At 39.5% G+C, this 25,735-nt stretch overlaps 1 protein-coding gene across 1 annotated transcript; it reads right to left on the bottom strand.

The window, feature by feature from the left end:
- Nucleotides 1-5,367: 5,367 nt before the first annotated feature.
- LOC109962099 (chymotrypsin-like elastase family member 3B) lies at nt 5,368-11,173 on the bottom strand. The gene is made up of 8 exons (XM_020603510.1): nt 11,103-11,173; nt 10,910-10,998; nt 10,732-10,829; nt 10,424-10,552; nt 9,941-10,077; nt 5,918-6,060; nt 5,653-5,805; nt 5,368-5,499 (listed from the first exon to the last, which is right to left on the bottom strand). The coding sequence occupies exons 1-8, from the start codon at nt 11,143-11,145 to the stop codon at nt 5,482-5,484; spliced, it is 810 nt and encodes a 269-aa protein (XP_020459166.1). The 5' UTR covers nt 11,146-11,173; the 3' UTR covers nt 5,368-5,481.
- Nucleotides 11,174-25,735: the final 14,562 nt, after the last annotated feature.

The following is a 25,735-nucleotide window of genomic DNA, read 5'->3' as shown; positions in this document are numbered from 1 at the left end:
GTTTTAAGAAAACATTTTGTGTGGCAAAAAAAACCAGAGGTGACCAGATAGATTTGTTGCAAAAGATCCATCATTTACTTCCCTGCTTTTGTTTTGAAATGCTGGATATTTAAATCTCTTCAGAACTCTAAAACCCTCCAAACTGAAAAAAGAACTCAATGATGTTTCTGTTATTATGATCCTCTCAGACTGTTGTTAAACCATACATGGGCTGTGTGTTAATGGCTGCATGGTGTAGTGCGTTTCACTAGTTGTGCATGTTCTAGCAGCGCACAACTGTAGCTCTAATGTAAACCCCATTTAAAAACCTATAGCCCTATGCATTATCCATATCCACTTCACACAGACCTGATCATGCACGTGCGTACACACACTCATTTTCCCCTTTCTCCACCACTAACACATGAACAGGTTTATAGTTCCTTACACACATACATTCTTGTACTATATGTGCACATTTATTGCCTATTACGTTTACAGGAAGAGATATGGCTGACATACGGTATGAGTGCAGTAACAGAGTATATTCATCCATCCAATATCTATACTGCTTATCCTGAACAGGGTCACGGGGGGCTGGATCCTATCCCAGCTGACATTGTTCTAAAACAACCACTACAGATTTAGTGTTGTGGCTCCATGGAGCTAATGGAAAAGAATCACCAATGAAAGCTTAAAGCAGATCTTAGTTTTGTGTAAATGACAACAATTAAACTGTTTACATTCTGATGATGGATGATGATTATTATCACTATCATCATCACTATTATTATTATTATTGAGCATATTTGATATGGTATATAGTACTTTAATTATGTAAGACCTGGGAGCAGTATTGATGTTATGGTAGATGTGGGACTAACATGAGCGTTTCTGCAAAACACATGAGGTTTTGCTCGGAACTCTAATGACTGTGTTCTCTGAAAATGAACTCCAAAAGCAGCTTTAAGAGTCCCTCATGATGCATTTAATCTACTCTGCTCACCAGAGTTAGATTCATACCTGAAGCGCTGCTTAGATCTTGATCCCTCTAGATATTTTATAGATGTTTTAGGCTTCAGTTGTCCATGTCATCTTCTACTTCTACCCTTTTTTATCACTTTAACACCAAAGCTTACCAGTTATAAAAAAACAAAATGAAAAATACCAGTGCATTCCTTAGTAAATTCTACCAGAAATAGAAACACTAAAAACTAAATAGAATTTCTTGTTGCCTCAAGGACCACACAATATGATTACAGCTGCATGCTGCACCAGTTAGTGTTCAGAATAACTGCAGCGGCAATATTTTGGAAAAAAAAAGTATATTATCTGATTTTCACAGACAATGAAAGAGTGCCTGATGCGATACAGTGCACAATACAAATAGGAAACACATATTTGTACATCCACAAATGAGATTTTCCAATATAATTTTGTTGGGTGTCAAATGCTGCTTGCTCCGTGGTTAATACATCTTTTTGTTTTTGGAGCAGTTATCCGTAGAAGAATTTTCCACTTCATTAAGATGATCTGTTTCACTGCCAAAAATGCAGATAGCGAGGCATTGTATTTGCTTTTGTTTTACATCCACAACTTATTTTCCAAGTGAGGGCAAACACAAGTCTGTACATGAATGAAAGGTAATTAACTATTTCTAACAAAAACCTGTTTACCAGGATAAAGCCACAACATGTGAATGAGTGTAATAACCCCAAAACAGCCTGATTCATTTTCTTTAACCTGGTGTCAAATAATCTTTCTGTAAGAATTTGATTTGTCTTATACCTCATACAATGTCAGACGCTGTCAATTTCAAACTATCTTCCCAATGGGCTGTGGTTGACCTACGTCACGTTCCCAGCACATTTTCAGTTGATGGGATGCGCCCAGTGGCTTGTTGAGAGCAAACACTGCAGCCCTTGTTGACACTAGTTCTTTAAGTCCATGAGCTGTATTGTGCGCATGTTCAGAATTTCTATATGAAAAACATGCAAAACTCTGAATCTGGAGTTCCATGTAAAATTAATTCAAACTTTATAACTTGTATGATTTGGGTGTTCTGACACCTAAAAAACCAAACAGCATTTTACATTTGAAACAATTTAAATGAACCTTTGGAACAACTACGCACAAGGACATGCAGCACCACATTAAAAGTGCTTGAAGAAATACAGCAAAACATTCAAGTATGAAATCTTAATTTATTCATTCATTCATTCATTTTCTACCGCTTAGTCCCTGAACGAGGTCACGGGTGAGGCCGGAGCCAATCCCGGCCGGCAATCGGGCGAAGGCGGGGTACACCCTGGACAGGTCGCCAGTCCATCGCAGGGCTAACACATAGACGATCAACCACACACACGCACGCACTCCTATGGGCAATTTTAGAGACACCAATCAACCCAAGCTGCATGTCTTTGGTCATCTTAATGTATTTGATCCATTAATTTATTTGAATGTAATAAATCATTACATTTTCATAATTTTTTAGAATACTGAAAACTGCATTTCAATAGGAGTGATTATTAGCCAATAATTATTTTTCAAATACATACAGTAAAAGCCAGGTGCTGCATATAATTCATTATTGATTCCATATTTGTTTAATTACTGAGAACTGGCTGTTTGTGCTGGTGCCCAGAGGCTCAGCTTCTGTTCACTTGTGACCAGTAATATTATCAGTGAATGGTTTTTCATTGGTTTCAAAAGGGTATCAGGTACCAGACCCTGACCTCTGTGGCACGATCTGTGGCAGAGACACGCTCCACAAAAAACTCAAAGCACGGTGAAGTCTGAATAAACATCTTAAATTGGATCTATTTGACAGTTCACCTAGTTATTTATTGACTGACACTCTAGATTTTAAGCAATGCTTTTTTCCATGTGACGTCAGAAAGATCAGTTGAGGTTTACCTTTAACCTTTGGAATGCTGCCGTCAGCGTGCCGTCACCCGCGTGCTAATCAAAATACGCTGTAGTTACTGTATGCCTCTAATTATGCTTTTTTTCTAGTAAACCACAACCTTTTTGTTTTAAGAAAACAAACAATAACATGCGACTTATCCATTTGCAAGACCTGCTTCAAAATCCTACCAGTCTTCTTCCTTTGTAAACTCTCATATGACCCATTTTTTAGAGTATGTGCTTTGCTAACTTTATGAGATTTGTTATTGCGTCAGGGTCTATCACCACCTACATAGCCACTGCCTTGATGCTGGCACAATCCACAGGGTCAAAGAGTTTACACACTTGTTACAGCAAACAGCACCCTTCTCAGTCACTGAACAACTGAACTGTTAAAAACATCTGTCATTTATTCATGCTTTTATAAACTTTTAAGCATTTAAAAACTCATTCATTAGCTTACAGTACTGTGGTTAGTGTTTTTAGGATAAAGATATACTGTATATACCATAATTCAATCTGTATTTTCAGGTACATATATTGTACGTTTATATCTAACAAACAGCACATTTTGATGAGATTAGTTAAAACCTGTCGCTGTAATAATCAAAGACAACTCAGAGGAGAGTCAATAGTTTTATCAACGTCTCTCACTGGGACCATGGCGTCTGGAAAGTGGGACGACAACATTCAAAAAGTTTTTAGTGAGCAAATCAAAACAAAACTGTCAGATTTTAAAATTGATGACATACTAGATTGTTTGAACTAATCAAATGACAACATCCTTTAATCCAGTTATATGTCACATGTATATGTCTCGTGTCTCAGCAGTCACCATGCTGTTTGCTCGCTGGGTGGAGCTGCTGGAGGCCGTCAGGTTCTAGCAGGTTCCCACATCTACCAGCAGATGGGGATAGATAAATGTCACAATGTTTGTGTTCATGTCGTGGTTTGAAACACAACTAGTCTTATTGTGTGGTTTTACACAGTTAACACAGCATTTGTATTATGCTGAGATTAATTCTGTGTACAGAGCAAAACCAGAGAATAACCATTATGTTTTTTATTTTACTTCTGTCTTGACTGGGATGTGACCTGAACTCATGAATCCCTCTGGCTGTGACTGCTGTGTGCTTTATATTATCAGCAGATCCATGTTTTCCCTGTTCATGTTTTGTCTCTTAACCCTAAAAATATCAAAATATCAACTCACACAGGTGCCAAATTTGGTGCAAGTGATACATCAAGGATTAATGAGGATGTCCGCTGTGTATCAGAGCTCCTTGGAAAACTGAAAACTGTTTGGGGATAAAAATATAAAAGAAAAAGAAATACAAAGCCAGTGGTGGAAAGAAAATTATAGCACATAAAACTGTCAATAAAAACATTTAAATAGTGGCTGTACAACTAAAACAGCATACACAACTATAACCAACAAACAAAATACAGTGTATAGGTTAAGGTTCAGGTAGATTAAGTTAAGATATGGATGTTAATCCTCAGAGGTAAATTCAAAAGCTACCTAGCAGTATGGAGTTAAAATTACTCCCACCTTTAGCAGCTGTAACATTAACCTTTGCTTTTACTGTTGGTACTTTAAGTATGACATTGAGTACTTATAACTGAGTGTTTCTGCACTGAGGTGTTAGTGCTTTTACTTTAGTGAAAGATATGAATACTTCTCCCACCACTGTATAAGGCAACATGATATAATATTTCAGATTTAACTAGTTTGCAGTCACTGACAGAGACGACTGACAAGGCCACAGTAATACGGTATGTCTGCTTTTTTGGTCACTAAATTAAAGACATACTAGATTAAAAAAAAAGCTGTGAGCTTGTAACTGTGGGTACCTTTTGAATTATCATTTTCTATCTATGCAAAAACAGCCTGGTGTAAAAAAATTAAACAAAAAGAAACTGGATGTATATATTTGTCAACGGTGGATTAAAATACTGCTGTTTTCAGATGCAGCAGACTGCTGAGGCGGTGCATCAAGGTAACCTATTGCTGCCATTTATCTGATGTGAAATGCTCCTCTCCAGCTCAGCGCCCACCGGGTGGATCAGACAGCGTGTTCACCAGCGCCGACACTTGGCCGACCTTGGTCATGATGGATAGGAAATTCAGATTCATAAGTCCTGCATGCATGTTGATGGGCAGCCATTCCTCATTCTTCTTATCACACAGCAGGATGGGAGAAATATGGAGTAGTACAGTGCGTTTTTTTCTTTACAAAGGAATGGGTAATCTCTGAACAGGAATCTTTGCAGCTCTTCACTATGTTTTTTTTTATAAGTGGAAAAATGCTGATTTTCTTTGAATCTCACTGCTGCAGTGATTGGTAATAAACCTTTTTGTCTTAACATGCATGTGGTGTTAATTAGGCATTGAACAAGGTGATATTAATGAATACTGATGACAAACCGTATTATTGTTTTGCTTTTTGTATTTTCTGATATTTTCAGAGATGACAGACATATTGCTTTGTTTCTGACTCTGATGTCAATATTGAAAATTACCACAAAAGATGTCAGGGCTGGGGCCTCATTATGGTTCAGAGTCGTTCTGTTGGTGTTTGACACTATGGATCCTTAGTACTGCAGCATGACCTGTAGAGACAACGTGACTTATTGAAAGATAGCATGTTTATTTACAGTGACACTGGCTGCAGTCCATTTTTATGTCTTTACAGACAGACCCATGCACTGGTGAAGTGTTACTGCAGATCAGATTAAGTGGACATACCGTATGGATGAACTTACTTCACTGAGCCAGTCTATGAAGGCAGAGGTGCGGGTGAAGACAGTGGGCTTCTTCACTTCATTGCAGACACGGGAGGAAACAAAGCTGGTTACCCCCTGAACGTACCACCTACCATCCTGACCCAGACAGTTCAGAGGACCACCAGAGTCTCCCTGAGAGACAGACAGGGAACTGTATAACACTGTTTAAACTTCCTGACCTTGTTCAGAGCAGGAAGTTCAGCTGTGACAGGTAGAAGCTGCTTTCCTTTGGCTCTTCACATACATTGCATCCAGCTACGATGTCTCCTCCTGCACAGATCATGGTGCTCTTGACGTTGATGCCCCACCAGTCACTGCGGCTGCACACACTGTGCTCCACCACGGGCAGTAAGGCCTGCTGCAGCTTATCAGGCATAGGGCCATGGGCTGAGACACAGGAAGGATAAAGGACAACACAAATCCATATTTTATTGTGTGCAGCAGGCAGAGAGCAGGGTAGGCAAAGTGATTAATGATTCACTGAAAAAGTAAACAAGTTACTTTAGTATTATCACAGCTGAAAACATAATTAGTTACATTTTTATGTTTGTTACACAGCGTAGCTCCATCAAAGGCACTCCTCGTTCACTTGTCATATTTTTTCTATTTAACAGGTGCATAAATAGATTTTGATTCACTCTAATGAAGGGAATAATGGCTTTTTGAATGGAGCAGGATCTTATGGCTGTTCAAAATCTGTGCAAAAAGAACAGCTCATTGTTCTTTATGTAACCACCGTGAAACAATCAGAAAGTAATGTTTTATTTCTATAATTCAATACTTTGGTCTTACTAATGCCACTCCCTCTTTTCAATCACTCTCTAGCTCACTCGACCACCACTATTCTTTCTCTTTATCATTTATTTAGCCAGAAAGAGGGGCCAGCTTTGAATGTTGTGTCTACAATCAGGACCAGATAAATCCCTCTCATTCTGCCTTTATAGAACCTGAAGGCAAGTACACACTACGGAGTCAATCATGAATAGGATGTGAGCGTGACAAATGATCAAATGCACTTGGACCAGTTCTTGCCCAGTCAGCATTAGCTGTTGACAGCTGGCAGATAAAATTGTGTAATTTGTACCATGTAAAGATTAGAATCTTAAGTCTTTACAGTAGGTCCAGTTGCTGCCAGGCTTTCTCATAAAGACTTTTTAAAAACATGTTTTTACTAGTATGTATCGACATACTAGTAAATGTACAAAACATAAAGATAAACATTCATGAATGGTGAGTTTCAAGGATTATAGTGTGAAGGTCCAGGGATCAACTGAAGTGGAAGAAAAGCTGACTGAACTGTGGCAGGAGAATGAATGCCTCTACAATATGAACTGATACATTTCACTTCCCTCTGTAGGCTATACTGTCCACATTGTCCATGCATCTCCATCCTGGATCGCTCTCAAACTTTGTGGTTTTTTCTTTTTTTTCATCATCTTCAGGGTGGCAGGACCAGATGGTGTCACCCCTCAAATTCTGAAAGCCTGTGGGGGATCAACTAGCTAGTGTGTACACAGACATCTTCAACCTGTCTTTAACCCAAGCAGTAGTTCCTCGCATTTTCAAAAAATCCATTATCATACTGGTCCCTAAGACGTCAGACACATCCATTCTGAATGACTTCAGGCCAGTGGCGCTCACATCAGTCACCATGAAGTGCTCAGAGAAACTGGTCCTCACAGACATGTCCTAACCACATGGTCCCGGACACTGTAGAACCTCTCCAGTTTGCCTACCGCCCCAACAGATCAGTGGACGATGCGACAGCTCTGGCTTTATTCCACACCCTGAAAAACCTGGACAACAGCAGTACGTATGCTAGGATGCTCTTCCTGGATTACAGTTCTGCATTCAACTCCATTCGCCCAGGCAGGCTGATTGGGAAGCTGACAGACCTCGGTGTACCAACTCCCACCTGTAACTGGATCCTGGACTTCCTGGCTGAAAGACCACAGGTGGTCAGAATGGGAGGGTGGGTATCTGCTGAGCTCACAATCAGCACAGGCTCACCGCAGGGCTGCTGTCTCAGCCCCAAACTCTTCACCCTGTACACCCACGACTGTGTCTCCAACACCATCATCATTAAATAGGCCTCATCAAGGGGGGAGACGAGTCGGGTTACAGAAGCTTGGTGAACAACATTCTTGTTTATGGAGAGGAGAATGACCTCATCCTCAACATAATAAAGACAAAAGAAATAATAGTAGACTTCAGGAAGAACCCCTCCCCTCTGCTGCCTCTGACCATCAAAGGGACTGAGGTGGAGAGGGCTGACAGCCACAGTGAAGGAAGCCCAGCAACGGCTATACTTCATCAGACAGCTCAGGAAAGCTGGTCTGAACCGTTTCCCCCTCATCCAGGCTTATAGAGGACTGGTAGAGAGCATCCTCACTACTGGCATCACAGTCTGGTATGGTAACACCACACAGGCAGAGAGGAAGGCTCTTCATAGGGTCATAAAGACTGAAGAGAGGATCATTGGGACTGAACTGCCTGCTATGAACACAATATACACACAGTCGTGTACACACGCTGTCGTAAAAGGGCAGAGAACATACTCAGAGACCCACGCCACCCAGCTCACTCCCTGCTCAGACACAAAAATTGGACCTACAGCCTCAGGCACAGCAGGGCGGACAGTATCATCACACACAGAACTAGACTTTATAACAGCTTTTTCCCTGCCACAGTAAGACTGATGTGAGAAATGTGAGAATATATGTGCAATAACCCCTCACTAGACATGCACAATAATAATACAGAAATGTTCCACAAGGTATTTTGTAAGAGCATCTCATCAACAATGTTCTCTTGTGGGACCTGAATATTAGCAGGACATTCTCTATCAAGAAATGGAAGCAGGCCTGAATATAAACTGTGTTTTAGTATGTTATAACCCCTCACTACCTCACCTAGCGTAATGCCATATCCAGCTCCACCATGTGAATTACTCAGTGCACTGTTTGAAGTTCACTGGGGAAAATACTATTACCCTATTTTTGTGTAATGTGGTTTTTAATACTTTGTCATCCTTATGTAACTTTTTTATTTTAAGACTAATTGTTCTTTCTGGCCTTTGACTCCTTACCTGACTCCAAAGGAGAGCTGTACAAGAATTCCTATATGCCTAGACTGTCTGTTTATGCATACATGGCTAATAAAAATCTCGACTTGACTCTTGACTTCAGCACATATTAAACTGTAAACCATGGATAGATATTAATAGTCCATTCATATGTTTAAGGGTATAAGGATGTGAAAATTGGCATAATATAGCAGAACTATTGACTTATCTACTGCCAGAACTTCCAGTCATTGCAAATAGTCATTAAACATGTTGCCCACAGTGTTTGCTCAGTCATAAAGTGTGTCAAGGTCTAAATATGTCTTTAGGTGTGGCCTGTCCAGTCTTAGAAAGCTTCAGCTACTTGATAAGTGTGTCCCTACCTTATCTTGACAACATCTACCTCCTGGGACTGGCTGGTTCTCACTGTTCACATAAAAAGCAGTGGAGCGAATTTAGGGAAGGCAGTCAAATTTCTGTGCAATGATAAAAAGAAACGCTTGCAAGTATATGACTTGGATTCCTTCACTCATACCAAAGATCCATTGAAAAAATCAGATCAGCTATCTTTGAGCGTTGTGAAATAGTGAAACTAATTAACCTTAGAATGCAACTATAAGGTTTATTAAAAACAGGCTCTGAAATAAAGCAATTTAATGCTAGCAACATTAGCACTGAAGCTAAGGTGGAGCCAGACACTGACTTAGCACAAAACACAAAGCAAAGCAGTTTCCCCTCTCCCCAACTAAAATGTACTTATGCGTTTGGAATTACTATGAGCTACATTTCTCCTATAAAGGCTAATGGCCTACAGACACCTCCGACTCCTGCACCTAGCTAACATGTATTGGATCAGTCATCAAATCCCCAGTAACAAAGCTAATCTGCAGTGTTACTGGGGATTATAAACTCTTGTAAACCAAACTGCTGTTATCTGATTACTGATTTTAAATTGCACTACTAATTACTGAAAAAGTAATCATGTGTGTCATTTTACTAAGTAATGTGTCACTGGCCAACAATGTCAGTGTGCAGATTTTGCAAGTGATGTTATCAACCATGTTTGTTTTATAGCTACTGTGGGGAGAACTGAGTTCTAGGCTGCCTGAGCTTAAATCTCCCATTAATTTTCCATGCAAATGAAATGCTGCAGTGATCCGCAGTGCACAGACAGGAAGACAGATTAGGACACAGTGACATTACTGTAAAGGTTTCCCCAGCCAGAGATGTAACATGGTGTCCCATGGGTGAGGATCTCTGCAGCCTCCGGAAGACAAGCCACACCAACGCTGTCATTCATAATGGGGCTCTTATCCAGTTTCAGCAGGGCAAGATCATTACTATGAAAAATTTATTATAATTAGATATGCACTGATATTATGGTGGGGAAATGTACACTACCTTTTAAGCAAGCTCATATTGTTTAGATCTTTTTTAAAATCTGTATTTATTGGTAATATGAATGTGTTAAATTGCTTATATTATGTAGCCTGTGAGTAAATAGGTGACATTACTTGTATTTGCTTTAACAGCAGCTTTTTATTATAGTTCTTTGCTCACAGGTGTTAATAAAAAGCATTATTTATGTTTTTAAGGCTGCTACAGAGAATATAGAAGCAAGGTTATTTATTATTTATTCACCTGCAGATTTTTTTTCTTGTTGCCAAGGAGTCAAAATATACGCACCCGTTAGCCACATGGTCAATATCCCACTTAGGATGGACAATGATGCGCAGAATATCTCTGATCTGCTCAGTACCCTCCTGCTGGCTCATATCATGTTCTCCTAAGACAACACGGTACACGTCTCCTGGCCTTTAGGACAGTTCAATTTAAAAGTACAATAAGTAGTGACATTTCCATCATATTGTATACTTCCACACCTCCATCTCACTGACATTGCATGTCAGCATAGTTTGTGTGTGGTTGCTTCAACAAATTCACTTGTTATCCTTTGAAACATACAGTAGCTCCCTATTCTTAATGTTAGTCACCAGATGCAATGTCCAGCAGTCAGCACCCAGCGAGGCCCAATCAGAGTTCCTCCACAGGTGTGATGGTAACGGCTGCCGTGCTTCACCTGCAGGGAGATCTGAGAAAAAACACTAACAGTCAGGATTTAATTACAGCATGAATAACAACCAACAAGTGAATTAAAAACATTATGGTTACCTGCCAAGGCCAGCTATGGGGCCGAGCATCCACTCCATTCACTATCCTGTTCGTATCAGGCTTCACAGTAGGTGTGCCACATCCAAAAACTACAAGCACATGGTAAGGGATTCTATAACTGAAATCCTATGTGTCTATTTGTGTTGTGTAAGAACTGTGCTACTTCTCTAACCAGTCCATGTATAGCACTTACCATATGCTGTCTGGAGCAGTAGAAGGATGAATGTCTGTAGCATACTGTCAGTTGATGAAGCACATATACACACTCCCTCGGTTCAGTTCAGTTCTCTTATACTGTACCTCCTCAAAAACAGATTACATTGAACCTGTGGAACTTTGTTATCACATCCACTGCAGAGGCCCAATCAGAGGAGCTGGGAAAAACATTCTGTTCCGCAGATGCAACAGTTTTTCTGCCAGGACACTGGACTGATCTGGAAAAACAGGAGAGATTACCAGTGTACAGGTGTTAAGACACTTGTGATGTGTTACAGTGTGTATAATTTTTAATTTCCTAGACCACAGTAGCAGTAATATGTCATGGATAACAACATATCAATATAGCTTTAATGTATCACAAATTTCACTTACTCTGGTCATGTGGCCACTGAAGTAAGGTGCTGTGATTAGAATTTGCTGCTACCATATTGATGCAGCTCGGTATCATCCTGGAAAAAACAAAGCTACATCTGTCACACAATAAAAGGAAGTGATGCATTTTACATTCCTGGAGCCAGCACCGGGTAAATAAAGGTAAAGGTAAGAACAGACCATTAATGGAATATGCAAGAAGACACTGACACACCACTGATCCTGATTACACAGCAATCTCTAGGTAGTGTAGTGTGAAACACAACAAAGACATCTTATCACCAAGCACAGTATAATACCAAAAGACAAACAAAGAAGTACAGATTGGTGCTCGAACCATAATTTGCAACTAACTATATGAAAACATAGAAAACCCTCCAGCTTGAGCAAACAGGACAAACTTTTCTTAGAGTGAAACGTGAGTTATGTGAAAATGGGAATAGCTGAAGTAGTAACTCAGAGCAAGTGAAGAAGAAAACCAGGGAGAAAAGAGGATGAGGCAGAGAAATTGAGATGAGGGTTTGGTGTTGTCAGCTGTCTTGGTTCTCAGCATACTGTGAGAAATAAATTTTCTTCCTGTGAACACAGAACTGGATAGCACTGGATTGCTTTCAAGGGGAGCAGTCCTGTAACAACTTTCTTTCCTTTAATAGGGTTATACGTTCATGGAGGGCCCCACGGTGCTGCTGAATCTGGACCCAATTCTTCATGCCTCTCTCAGACAGTATCCGTTCCTCCTGAGGGAAACTAATATCACTCTCTGGAGAGGATGGCATGCATCTATAAGTTTCCTCTTTTAGGGAGCAAATCAAATCAATGTTGCCTCAACAGCTAAAAGGCTTTGCTTGTTTTCTCGCTGTGTTAAGATAATTCTCTACACCAAACATTGCATCAAGATTTATTAAGCAGATGTGCTGTATGTTTGTATAACATAGTGAAGATAGAACCAGGCTGCCAAAGGAAAAACTCATAATGAATTAACCACTGATGCTGTTAAGTCTCTCAGGAGTGACCTAATATTTATTTTGAGTGAGTGTATTGAACAATAAATTCCATAAAATGAAACTATCTAAAAAAAAATGTATGGCACTTTTAAATCATGTTAATGCAGTACTATTAAATGCAAATACTGGATATTACAACACTGCAAACTGATTACAGAACCTTCAACCACATATAGGTTTAAGTCACTAAGCAGGAGAGGGAACAGACAATTTTTAACATTTTGCAATAAGTTATGCTATTAAACACTCAGTATCATGACAAAAAATCAAATGATTATGGTGGAAGCATACAAATTAATTTAAAAGGGCAAAATTTTGCAGCAAAATCATTTCATTTCAGTGTAATCACAGTAATCATCAGAAAATCAGCTTGTTAATATGCATGGATGTTCCATGTACAGTAGACAACACTTTCATGGACTTTGGCATATTTGTTGTGTTCACCAAAAGCAAGTTGTTTTGACAATACTGACCTTTCAGAGGACACCGCTCATGGAGGTCCTAAATGGAATGAGCTCTTAGCTGTTTTGCACCACTACCTTTTATTTAACCTCTCCATCAGGGTAAGAACTACTCCATTAAAGAGCAGTGGTCTGACAATTACTGTAGGAGCCAGAAGTCAATGGTACAAATAACATCGTAACATGAGAATTTATTGTACTAAGAGCCACCAAGCCAAACAATTTTAAGTTAGTAAGCACATTAGTTCAGACAGCTTTATTTTTCCTATTTTCGCATGTTTTTATTGAACAAAATAGTGTGCAATGGTGAGCAAAATGCCAGGAGGAAGTAATCAGAAAGAAGGAAATAGAGGAGAAAGAAAATGGACACGGACACTCAAAAAGACCTGGATGCAGACAAGATGTCATACTGCCAATCTCAACAGTCGAATAAGATGTTAATCTTAAAGGATTTATGGTTAAGGTTAGGGCTAGAGGTTAGGGGTTGGAGTTCGGTTAAGGTTCTGAATAAAGCTGACAACCTCTGGCCGAGGTTGACAGCGCATAAATCTTGGTTACAACCCGTCATCTTGTCTTCAACCAGGTCCGTCTTAGAGCTGCTGTTACTGACTAACATTAGCCCAATTGGGTCACTGAACGGTTAGCTAGCCACCTACACCAGTTTAACAACTATCCCTAAGACTAGTTAATACATAACCAGGTTTCCAGCCCAACCTACATATCTTGCATGTGTAACACTGGGATCCATAAAGCCAGGCTCTGAGGATGTGGAAAAGTTTCTTTATTGCTAACAGTGGTTTTCAACATCCAGTCAACACACACGGCTCATCCCTAGCAGCCCTCTCCTTTTTCCCTCCACTGACCCTACTCTCCGGTCGGAGGCTCAGAAGCGTGAGATGCACGACCTCTAGACTGAAAAACTCTTTCTTTCCAACTGCCATCAGACTCCTAACCAGCTGACTCGGGATCTATCTAATGTAATTCCATCTGTAATGTTTATGTAACACTTTGGGATCCATACACCGAGGATGTGTGATAGTTTTTTTATTGCTAACAGGGGTTAGTACTGTGCCCTCCTTGTCTTTGATGTCCAGCTCACTGCTCGTCAACAGTCTGGTGTCCCACACATGCATAAGCAAACGTGACTTGGTGTGATTGCTGCATAAGAGTCGTTAATTCTAGCTCGGTGTACTTAGGCACAGCAGTGCTTGATCTAAATGCTAACACGCTCACAATGACAGTGCACACTGGTGTTTATCAGGTGGTTTATCATGTTTACCATATTCATAGATATTAGGCTATATTTGCAAACAGCTGAGTAAATATGCCTTTACTTTTGAAAGTATTAGTCATGAACCAATGCAGTGGACAAATTTAAATTTTCTAATGATGGTGCTAGATCAATAAAGTGATCACAATTCATCCTGACAGGGACAGGTTTCAAATTTCATGGCGTTTGAAATATTAGACTGGTGGATCAACTGACCAGCTGACCGACCATCTATAGATACTGCTAGTGTAGCCAGAAATGACCAGTTCAACCAGTTTCTAAATTATAAAAGTTTTCTTTAGTTAGGAAATTATTGCAGTATCACATTAGAGTTCACATCACATTAGTGTATATTTTGATTTTATGATAAAATGACATTTAAAAAATAATGTTTGGTGTAAAAATTTCTGAGCTGTTCCTAAAGTGGTTGCCTCTATAACCCTTTTATTGAAAACATCAATACAATGTTCTGCTGGAGTATGTGAATCGATGTTTCCAAAGAGAAATACAGTTAGCCACAGAATCAGGCCTGCACTTTATTCAGTGGTTGCTCAAGACAAGGATAAATTATCTGAAACCAGCCAGTGCAGTTAAACGCCAAGTATATATCTCACAAGGTTTTCAGACATGTCAAAAATGTGATGAGTGCAGCCTATAGAGGGAGGAAATGCAGCCAATTAGACCTTTGAAACATAAATCACACTGCTCTGTCACATAAAATAGCCAATATTCAGTTTCCAGCCACTGCAAAGAAGAATATCAGTCATTAATAAAAGGAATAAAATAGTCTAAATAAATGCAGAGCATATGTGGCCTATGAGTTAGTTCACAATATCACCTTTCACCACAACTGAGGGGAAACATGTAGCATGAGCGTGATATCATTTGGTTAAAAGCAAATTTATAAAATATAGCATCTATACCAGTGAATAACATTCCCAAAAGGGAAGAATGTACAGTATTAAATGAGCAGTTCCACATTTTGTGAGAAATGCTTATTCACTCACTTTACCAAAATGAATAACACATCTATGCTAAGTATTATGCTATAGGCACCAGCCATTTAGCTTAGCTTAATTTAAAATGTTGTTTTCAGTTTCTGTAGAGGGTATGGAACTTTTTAAGGTGCTAGCTGGCCTTTTATTTTTGGTCTTTCTTTTAGTGGGCTGTTTACTCTAGTACAGCTAAGCTAATAAGCTTGTCCAGAGGTTTAAAACAAAAGCCCAATAACACATCTAAAACTCACTAATTAACTTATCAACAGTGTTGGGAAAGTTAATTTGAAATATAATAAGATACAGATTACTGATTTCCCTGTTAAAATGTAATAATTATTTTAATTACTTTATCAAAGTAATGTAGGCTAAAATATTACATTCAGTTACTTTTTAACAAATGTTTTAAACTGGACAATGCAGCAAAAAAAGGCTCACCCATTAGATGGGCACTGAGCAACAAATAGAGCAAAATTACATTTTGAACATACATAAATAACATGGTGGGTTTATTTTATGGGAATGATTGTGGTTACATTAACTCGCCTGTAGGTGAAATAAATGGTAACTAATTAGATGTAGAGCTACTTGTAAGCCATTCTACCCATGATAATGTTGCACTCAAATTTGTTCCAGCAGCTTTGCTAACCCGCGATTTTGGGAAATATGCCAAAAGGAGGCATTCTGCACAGAGAATAGGCACAAAGCAACAGAATATTATAGTCTAAGCTTTTTATCCAAATGAATATATTCAGATATAACCTCTTTTTAATCACCACCAATTAGTAATTATAATTTACATTGGTTAACATTGCTTATCGATATCTTGTTTGTGTACCACAGAACCCAGTGGGTAAAAACAATATATTTTAAGATAAGCTAAGCTCATAGGCTGTCAGTGGTAGCTTCATATAATCAAAAGTAGTATTATTCTTTTCCCACCAGGAAACCAAACAAGCATATTTCTTATATGTCAAACTATTTCTTTACTGTAGCACATTTACCTTGGTTTCATGATAATTCATAACAGTGCCGGATGCTGTTATTCAATTTTATGATCAGTAACTTCCATGTGTTTGGCAGCCAATCATTATTTTGGTACCATCCAGTATTTCAGGCTTTAACGCTCCAGTCAGAGATGATTATATCTGCTTGTAGCTTTGCACAAATTACAGCCTTAAGGTTGTGTGTATGTGTGTTTTTTAACGTGTAGTCCTGTTCTCTCTAACTACTGAGACTGCTCTGTCAGGATGGATGGGATGGGTTTAATCTAATTACTGCAGCAGATGTTAGTTCTGAGTAAGTACTTTTTAAAACATTTACTAAATGTTTCAGCACTGGCATATTTCACACTTAGCTGCACAGTCTTTCAGCATTGGAGGCTGCTTCACTAGAGGTTAAGTGCTTTGTTCAATACCAGCAGAGGAGTGTTCAGTTTCAGACTACACACGAAGAAGCAGAAGAATGTAAAACATTACTGCTGGTGTCTGTAAGTTATATATTTAGATGTCACTTTACATTTGGACCTAGTTGACTACAGTTCTCAGGTGTAGGTCATGTCGGGCTCACCTAGGGATGTTAATAAATGAAAAGTGATATTTAAGTTTGTTGTTGTAACATTTAAGTCAGGGCTACAAAATCAAAGCCAAATTTGTTTTGCCCTGAAATGTCTTCTTGTAATTGTAAAATTATGATGAGGTCATTGACAGGAGGAAGAACAATAACAAAGTAAATTGTCTTTTTTGTCTGTCAGGGAGCTTATTCTTACCTAAGCCTAAATCCAAATGAACTTAGTCCCCATGTGAGGTGAGCAGTTGAAGCTCCACTGATTCAGGAGAATACTTTTCGTCCCTTTTCTTTATCTTTAACTATCATCTTTTATTTCATTCCCTGTCTGATAATCCAACCTTAACACCTTGGACCCCTGCTGGCCAGTTTCAAAACAGAGAATTTTTGCTGTAATCAACTCCATTTGGGCACCTAGAGACTCTCATTGCAACACTTTTCAGTATGATTCATTGCTGCCCTCTTTTTACCTCCTCTTCCTCCCTTCTCCTTTCCTACTGCTTAACTAAAACATTACTGGTCAAATTAAAAACAGTTTAGCAGTTTAGCCTGCTGCACTGGCTTGCATCACACGCCCATAAACACAAAGTACTTTGGTTGTGTACGATATATTGGGATTATCTATGTCCCTTTAACTCAGACTTGTATTGAGCCGCAGGCCATGACTTGATAGAAGAATTCTATTAAGGAGAGTGAAAATGAGAAGCCTGGTGCTTTATTGTGAAAACCTCCAAAGTTTTATCAGAATGAAGGGGCATCTCAGCACATGGAGAGCAGATCTAGGCTTCTGCTGCAGAGATGAAAAGACAAGTAAACACATTTTGACACAGCAGCAACCAAAACTGTAGTGACAGATGGAAATGAATTCTCGTGTGAGATTTTGGCACTAACCTTTCAGCGGTTTCTTAAAGTGCCACCTGGTTATTATGAGAGTAAATTGAACTGAGCAGATCCATAATTCAGGGTCTACAACATCAAAAGGGGATCAACATAATAAGGCTTAATTGCTAACTTTCTGATGGTTAATGACCCCAAAAATTGACTGTCAGGTTAGATTAGACAGCTCACTGCCTAACACTAACCTACTAGAGTTAAAAGAGAATATGCTACTGAATTTTCAAAATTGAGGTTGCGGAGAAATTCAGACATGCCAGCAGAAGAATAGTGACAGAAGAAGACCAGACAGGGAAAACTGAGAGATGGTCTTTAGTCTTCTCTCCCACAGAGGCTTAGGTTTCTTGCCTGTGACTGATGGACAATAACAAGGGAGCCTATACAATACCCTCCATATTTCATAGTCGTGTGTTGTCACAGTTATGTGCATGCGCTCTTTTTGTTCTCGTAAGATCTGGATTGCTGTTATTAGACTTCAAATGAAATGAAAACACCACATGCACTTATGTCTCAAGCAGTGTCCTTGAGTCACAACATACACAACATATTAGATTTGGAATCATTTGTTTTATTAGCCACACTAGTGACACGTTTCTCTGATGGTTGGTCAGTTCTAAAATATACTGGCAAGAAAAGTATGTGAAACTTTTGAAATTTTCTGCATTTATGTATAAAATGATCTTAAATATCATTGTATTTTTTGTCAATATTAGATACACCATTCAAACATTCACAGTGTGACACACTAATTAAAAACTAACTAGAGTATATATACATATATATTAAAATTGCTGAATGCTCATTGAGGTAAAAAAGAAACAGCTAAAGGCTTATAAAAATCATTGTTCAAGGAAACAGTGGAGCTGTTTATTGTCTGTTCATTTCTTTACTGTGTACAAATTAGACATTACAAAGGCTGAAATCTCTCTAACTATTGGACGGATACTGTATAAAATTTTGAGCAGACTTTTATGGTCCCCAGAAATTGAAGCCTACTAACTTTAGTGATCCTGACATTGTAGGCTTTCAGTGAAATTACTTAACTGTTGAATGGATCACTGTGAAATTTTGTCCAGACAATAATGGTGCCATGAAGATGATTTTTCAGTGACTTGGTTAACGCCTGATTTTTCCTCCAGCACCACCATGAAGCTGACAGTTGTGGTTTTAAGCGAAAATTCGTAACAACTGTCAAATAAATCATCTTGGTTGCATCCTTGCTAATGTTCATCACTGACTGTTTGTAAGTGCATGTGCCATGGTATTGTATCTTTTAAGTTTGGGCTTTTCTGAATAAATGCATGCATCCTTTTTATTTTTTCAAGTCTGTAAAACATGTATAGTATGTGGAGTATTTTGACTTTAGTCTTACACTTAAACAGATGTACTTTAATCATCACAAAGGATTTTCTTTACATGTTGAGTTTGTAATAGGACCACTGACCAACCTAAGCTCACCTCAGACTCTCACCGACACCTGCAACAGCCATGCAAATTGACAGGCAGCAGAGGTTAATATAACAAGCTGTGACGAGTAAATAAATCTTACAGCCTGGCTAATAGCAGCTTTGAGGCCACTGGAGAGAGAGAAGGCCACACCAGAGAGTTGTTTTACCACTCATAAAATAATATGTAAACATGGAAAGCTGAAAATGAAAAGTAAAGAAAAGAGTAAAGGAAAACAATACCATAAATGTGTGTTAAATAGACAGATACAGCCATTTGGATAATGACAAATACTGACTTGATTTGAAGATGCAATTTAGAAAATGTCAAACTTTTTGCCACAGAAATATCCTGTATACAGTCTTATAAGTTCTTGCCTGTAAAAGTAGCCTGTCAGTAACCACAAAGTAAAAGTGTGTAACTCCAGACAACTTTGCCATCACACGATGTGCTAATGAAAGTGACACATACTCAGCTCAACCTGAAACCCGAGGCTTAAACAAATACACTGCCCTGATGTATCTAACACCACCTCCACAGTACTTGGTCTTAAAGATGACGTGGGACTGTATATTTAATATTTTTAGGCAAACATTATATAAATATTGTCACAAAGTCACTGACATGAAGTTGGTGTCTGCTGACTGCTAGTGCCTCCAGAAGTGTAGAGCCGAGCACAAAGAGCTCTCTGTGTAGCATGTAAGCATTCACACATGCTCTCATACTTAAGTACTATGCTCTCAAACACTAGGAATACACACACACACACACACACACGCTTTGTGTTTGAATTTTTGCTCCCTTTAATAATTGTAGCCACGTTCACAATTTGCATAGAAAATATGGCAACAAGCTCTTCATAATGTATTTACAAGACTTTTGATTTCTCCTCTAAATATTTAAAAATCACAGGATTCATCTTAAATTTCCCAGCTGGATTTATTTGTATGATTTAAAAAATTAGTCAGGGGTCTTGAGTGAGACAATGACCATGCCGTTTTCCCAAACACAAGCTCAGTGTGTGTGTGTGTTAGGGCCCATGTGCAAGTGATTTCACCACTCTCCTCTGTGTACACTGGGATGACAGGGGCTGAGGTCTGGGCGGCCTGGTGCTGGCACCACCACTGTCAACAGGGACCCAAAAGGATGATAAAACGAAGGAGTGCTGGCTGCTGATTGGAGCCTGTCATGCTCCCCTTAGACTCAGAAGGTTATGGTGACGGCAATCTCGCAAAGTTTTTGTTGAATAAAACATTTTTTCAAAGTAAATGTTTGAGAATTTTGGGAAATATGCATATTTGCTTTTTTGCTATTGAACTTGTCTGTGAAATATAACACCACAGTCAGCCTTTGACTAGCTTAGCTTAACATAAAGACAGCTAGCCTGGCTTTGTCCACTTTATTGCTGAGCAAATGTTCCATCAGAACCTCTAACCAGCTTTGTTGTCACCATGAGCCTCAAACAGCAGAAAGTCAACAAACTGTTGGTCAAAAACACTGTCAAGCTGGGAAAAGAGGAAAAAACAAATAAAATAAGCTTGGTAAAGTGTCCCCATTCCCTTTGAGAGTCATGCCACATTGCATTGCCTGACTAAGACCGGAGCGGAGTGGAAATATTCAGTGAGATCGCATATTCTGATGGATTATTAATATTATATGAAAAAGTGGAATGTGCACTGATAGAGGAATAGTTCTACATCTTGGGAAATATGTTTACTCACTTTCTGAGTCAGAATTAGATGAGAAAATGGATCACTCTACAAACCTCATGTCTGTAGGAAAAGTAAGAGGACTTTCCCCAAAGCAGCTTAAAACGTGCCTTTTCTGTACCCTTTCCTTTTTATTTGAATTAAACAAGTGACATCTAGTATATTAATAGCTGAGTTTTCAAGGTGCTGGTAGGTGGATTTTATTACCTTGGGCAGAGATGGGATAGCAGTCTACCCCCAGATCTGTGCTAAACTAAACTGCTAGAACTACTAGTTCTATAGAACTGATAGTTCCATATTTAAAAAACAAATATTAGACTGGTATCAAGCTTCTAATCAAGTTATAACAGGAAAACTAATATATGTGCATGTACTAATATCTTTCCCAAGCCTGCTTGTTCATATGCCCATGGTGCCCTTTTACCCTGAAGTGTATTCATATGTGTGCTCCATTAACACTCAGTAATAGGTTTTCATAAACAACTACTAGGAGCAGGTGCAGACTCCATCTTGGACCTCTGGAGTCCAGAATGTTGCTGTCGATCTAAAAACATCCGTAGTGTTTGTCTGGCTCATCCAGACGGAATTCACACTAGACCTGTTGTGGCCCATTTGTCTCCCTTCAGATCCCTTTCAGACAGATTCTTCTGGAGTTGTGTAAGTCTCTGGGTGTGAGGAAAGGAGAAAGGGAATGTCTTTAAATCCCAGTGGATCTGCACAGTCATATGATTAGGGAATGACACGCTGCCGGTCTGAGGAATGTTATGACAAGATCCACATCCTCTTTAATGCCTAGCAGATGTCCCAAATTATACTATGAGCAAAATGAATTTTTTTTCTCTAACCAGGGAGGGAAAAGGTGTGAACTACAACTTGCTCTAACAATACTGGTTTCATTATGATAACTGGAACTGTACAGCCGTTCATATTTAGAGCAATGACATGTACCATCTACAGATGTCCTCCTGTTATACTGTTTTGCAGTGAATGACATTACACAATGTTCACAGTAGATGACTGCAAACACGCTCTGTGTGTGTGACTTATGAGGGTCTTTGGATGATTTCTCTGTATTGATCCAGAGGGTGGCACTGTCTCAAAAGACATTAGAATTTACAACACCAGCAACTTCTACTGTGTTATTATTCTGTGACATTTAAATATTGTATAGAATATATCAGTAAAAAACATTAATATTACAATAAAAGTGGTTTCATTTCTTTTCAGCCCACCGTACAGGATAAACAGACTGGATTACAGTTCATTGACAGAGGAAACATACTGTACTATGGGTGCAAACCTTTTTATTTCTGTGGTATTTTGCAGCTACCTTTTTAAAGTATTTATCTAACAAGTGAAAACCTCAAAATATCTGCTTTTGAGACATTGAGACTTATTCTACCACAGACTGAATGCTAGCTTTGCAGTTACTAATATTTGACACCTAATAGGAAACCTGAATCATATAGTCCTAATATTTATGAGGACTGAGGAAAAGAGTGTTTGGTTTAGTTTTTTATGGGCATGTCCCAAAGAGGCCTGACATCATCATAGCTAGCAGCTCCTGTGTTTCGTTGTGGCTGACATTTGCTGTTTTATTATCTGTTCTTGGGTTTTGGCTAAATGTGCTCACACTCACACAAGTGTTCTGAGATCATATTTGGATGCTGGAGGAACAATCCTCTTGAGTAGAGTGCTGAGAATGTAAATGGGACTTTGCTTTCATATCTACTGAATTTTATCAGTTTATGCAGTGTTTTTTAATATTTCCTGTTTAGAACTCACTGTGGTACCTGCATTGGAAACTTTAGAAGGTCAACCTGCTTTAATGTAGGTATCAATGCAGGTGGTTGTGACAGTGTGAAGGACCGGAGAATACCACAGCAGCCTCCAGTAGGTGGTACTGTAGTAGTGGGTAAATCTAAATGAGATTTCTGCACTGCAGAGGATTATTCTATTATTATTATTCTCATAGCATGATTCAAATACAGGACACACTGTTGCAGCCAGTTACACATTATTATAATATAACATGAGCATATTAGGGAACCAAGACTAAAAACTAAATTCTACTTGTCACATTCAAAGTGATATCAGAGTGGGTATTAGCCTGGTAAAAACTCCACTGTAACCCTACATCCATAGCTATATTCATTTATGTCTTTGTGGATTTCAGTGTACTGTGCGGTATGTGTGGACAACCAACCAAAGCAGACTTAAACAGAACAGTAAATAAATTGTAACAAACATCATGGTACAAGTTTTTTTAGCAGTAGTGATGGATATAAGTGAGAGCTTAAGTCCTGTGATTCGATCATTTGCCCTAAGCTTCTATAACAGTGTAACATTTTAACACAGTATAACATTTTAAGATAGTACTCAAAATAATCTGAACTGTTTTCTTTAGCAGGTTACAGCTCAAGAAAGTTGAATGTTTAAGTGCTAAAGGCCTATTTTCTCAGTAGCTTTGACATCAAGAGCTATGAGGTGGGTAATTATCAGACTTTTTTAAGATGCTGTCAAGTGGGAGAAACACAAGTTGTAAATTTGTTTTTTACATTTTTATTTATTTATTTTGCCACTTGGGGTCATTGGAAACATGCTATAAACCCAATACTGACATATTTTCACCTCATAGTTGATATGAAAAACTTGTTAGAAAGCTGTTACTTATTTACACAATAGCAGATAAAGAGCAACATTAGCACTGACATGGAGTTTTATCTCTGGCCACCTTTAAAATGTTAGTAGCCTACAATATTGACTCTTTGCTCCTTCAATCCTGGTGGGAATTTCCCGCTACATGTCTTAAATGCTCAAATATGTTGTCCAGGCATTGCTAACCTTGTCGTCTGATGTTGAGAAGCTAGTGTATGATAGTTTTTGGTAAAAACAGCTGATTGCTGTGGGTTAAAATGATGCTTACAAAGAAATTAGGATGAACCACAACAGTAAAGTTACAAGCTATAAAACCAAACCAGAGCTGAAAGATGCTAAAAATGCTAAGTAGAGCTGAGTGGAACTCCAAAGTCCGGAAATAATTATCTGTGAATTCATCACTACAATCCCTTTCACCTAACATATAGTCATTTGAACCACTGTTGACATAAAAATATGGATTTCAGCAGTTTAATGAGGAAGGAAGTTATGAAAGCTCGAACACAGAGATGAGCGAGCGAAAAAAAAAGATGGACCCAGATATCTGGCTTCGGTGCAAGCAGTGATATTTATTTACAAGTGAAACAGTGCAATGAGAAGGGGAGAGGTAGTTAGTGGCAACCGGGTGTCGATCAGCGGTAGGAGAAAACAATATGCAGTCTATGGAGTGGTGGATGACAGACCGGGCAGCGGACGCTGGGGTCACTCCTGGATAGGTCGGGGTTGAGGTGATGATGACTGCGGAGACAGGAGCATGGAACAAACAGTTAAAGGAGACTGTGCATCGACCTGTATGGTGGTGGCTGGGAGAGCTGAGTAGATCTAGGGTCCAGAGAAGTGGTATGTAGAAAGGGGGAAGGAAGCAGCGGGACGTAACAAAGAAGGTAATACTTGATAACAAAAAAGAGAGAACTATGACTGGCATAAGTAGCACGAAAAACAAAATAACAAACATAGGGGCCTGGAGACAGAGAGATTGAACTGGCAGGGGAGTGATCAGTGAGCAGGGGATAAGTAGGGAGGAAAGTGATAAGGTGCAGCTGGTGATAATCAAGGGAAGTGGGGCGGGTGTGTTAGATAGTGTAATCAGGGAAGCAAAACTAGAGTGAGGAAAAGGGAGAGAGGAAGGTGCAGCCGGGCAAACCTGACAGTTTTGGAAATATGTAAAACAAATAAATTTTCCTGCCCTTAGAAATCCAATCATCAGTGCTCTGAGGCAGGTTCAGGCCATAAACCAGAGGGTTAATGATGGGAGGGATGATCAGAAACTCCAGAGATAAAGCAATAACTACAGATGAATTTACTTCATCAAGAGTGCAAGACGCACTTCTCAGCTGTTACATAAAGGCGGTTTTCCAGGAGTCGAAGGAGGACCTGACAAACGTGTTGGATGTGCTCTGTGAGGGAAGAAGAGTAAATGAGAATGTCATCGAGATACACAAAAACAAAACAACCAAGGAAATCACGGAGAATGTCATTAATCAACCCCTGGAAAACTGCCGGGGCATTGGTGAGGCCGAAAGCCATCACAAGGCACTCAAAATGACCAAGTGGGGTCTTGAAGGCGATCATCCACTCATCGCCCTCACGGATACATACGAGATGGTAGGCACTCCTGAGGTCCAGCTTGGTGAAGACTGCCGCGCCCTGGAGAAACTCAAAAGCAGAAGAGAGGAGAGGTAATGGGTATTTGTTCTTAACAGTTATAGCATTGAGACCATGGTAATCGATGCAGGGACAGAGGCCACTGTTCTTCTTCCCCACAAAAAAGAACCCTGCACCCAGGGGTGAGGAAGAAGGACGGATCATGCCTGCACGTCGGGCTGTTTCAATGTACTCCTCCAAAGCCTGTCGTTCGGGTTTGGAGATGTGTTTATTGAACACCTGGTGCAGGTCGTGGTAGTCCGGTAGAATGGTAGACAGGTCCAAGGGCTCTGGTGGTGCAGCAGGGGATGAGGAGGTGGGTTGTCCGGCAAAGAGACAGGTCGATGCACAGTCTGGGCTCCACTGGGTGATAGTGCCGGTGGTCCAGTCCACATTGGGGTTGTGTTGGACCAACCAGGAGTGACCCAGAACCAGTGGTGTGTCGGGGACAGCGAAGATGTTGAACTGGATGTCTTCCTGATGGTTGCCAGCGATGGTGAGGCGGAGAGGTGAAGTCCGATGGGTGATGTGGGCCAGCAGTTGGCCGTCAATAGCCTGGGTCTCTATCGCATGAGGAAGTGGTTCAGC

This window comes from Monopterus albus, unplaced genomic scaffold (genome assembly GCF_001952655.1).
Source record: "Monopterus albus unplaced genomic scaffold, M_albus_1.0 scaffold61.1, whole genome shotgun sequence".
Lineage (NCBI taxonomy): Eukaryota > Metazoa > Chordata > Actinopteri > Synbranchiformes > Synbranchidae > Monopterus > Monopterus albus.
Note: the sequence above shows the minus strand (reverse complement) of the source record. Positions and strands in the feature narration are given on the sequence as shown.

What these genes read in the sequence shown, in the direction of transcription:
- LOC109962099 (XM_020603510.1), bottom strand. Translation starts at nt 11,145, where the DNA reads ATGCTACAGACATTCATCCTTCTACTGCTCCAGACAGCATATG. An exon ending in ACTGCTGGACATTGCATCTG is followed by an intron (nt 10,553 to 10,731) that starts GTGACTAACATT and finishes ACTGTCCTAAAG; the next exon opens with GCCAGGAGACGTGTACCGTG. An exon ending in ACATCGTAGCTGGATGCAAT is followed by an intron (nt 5,806 to 5,917) that starts GTATGTGAAGAG and finishes TCTGTCTCTCAG; the next exon opens with GGAGACTCTGGTGGTCCTCT.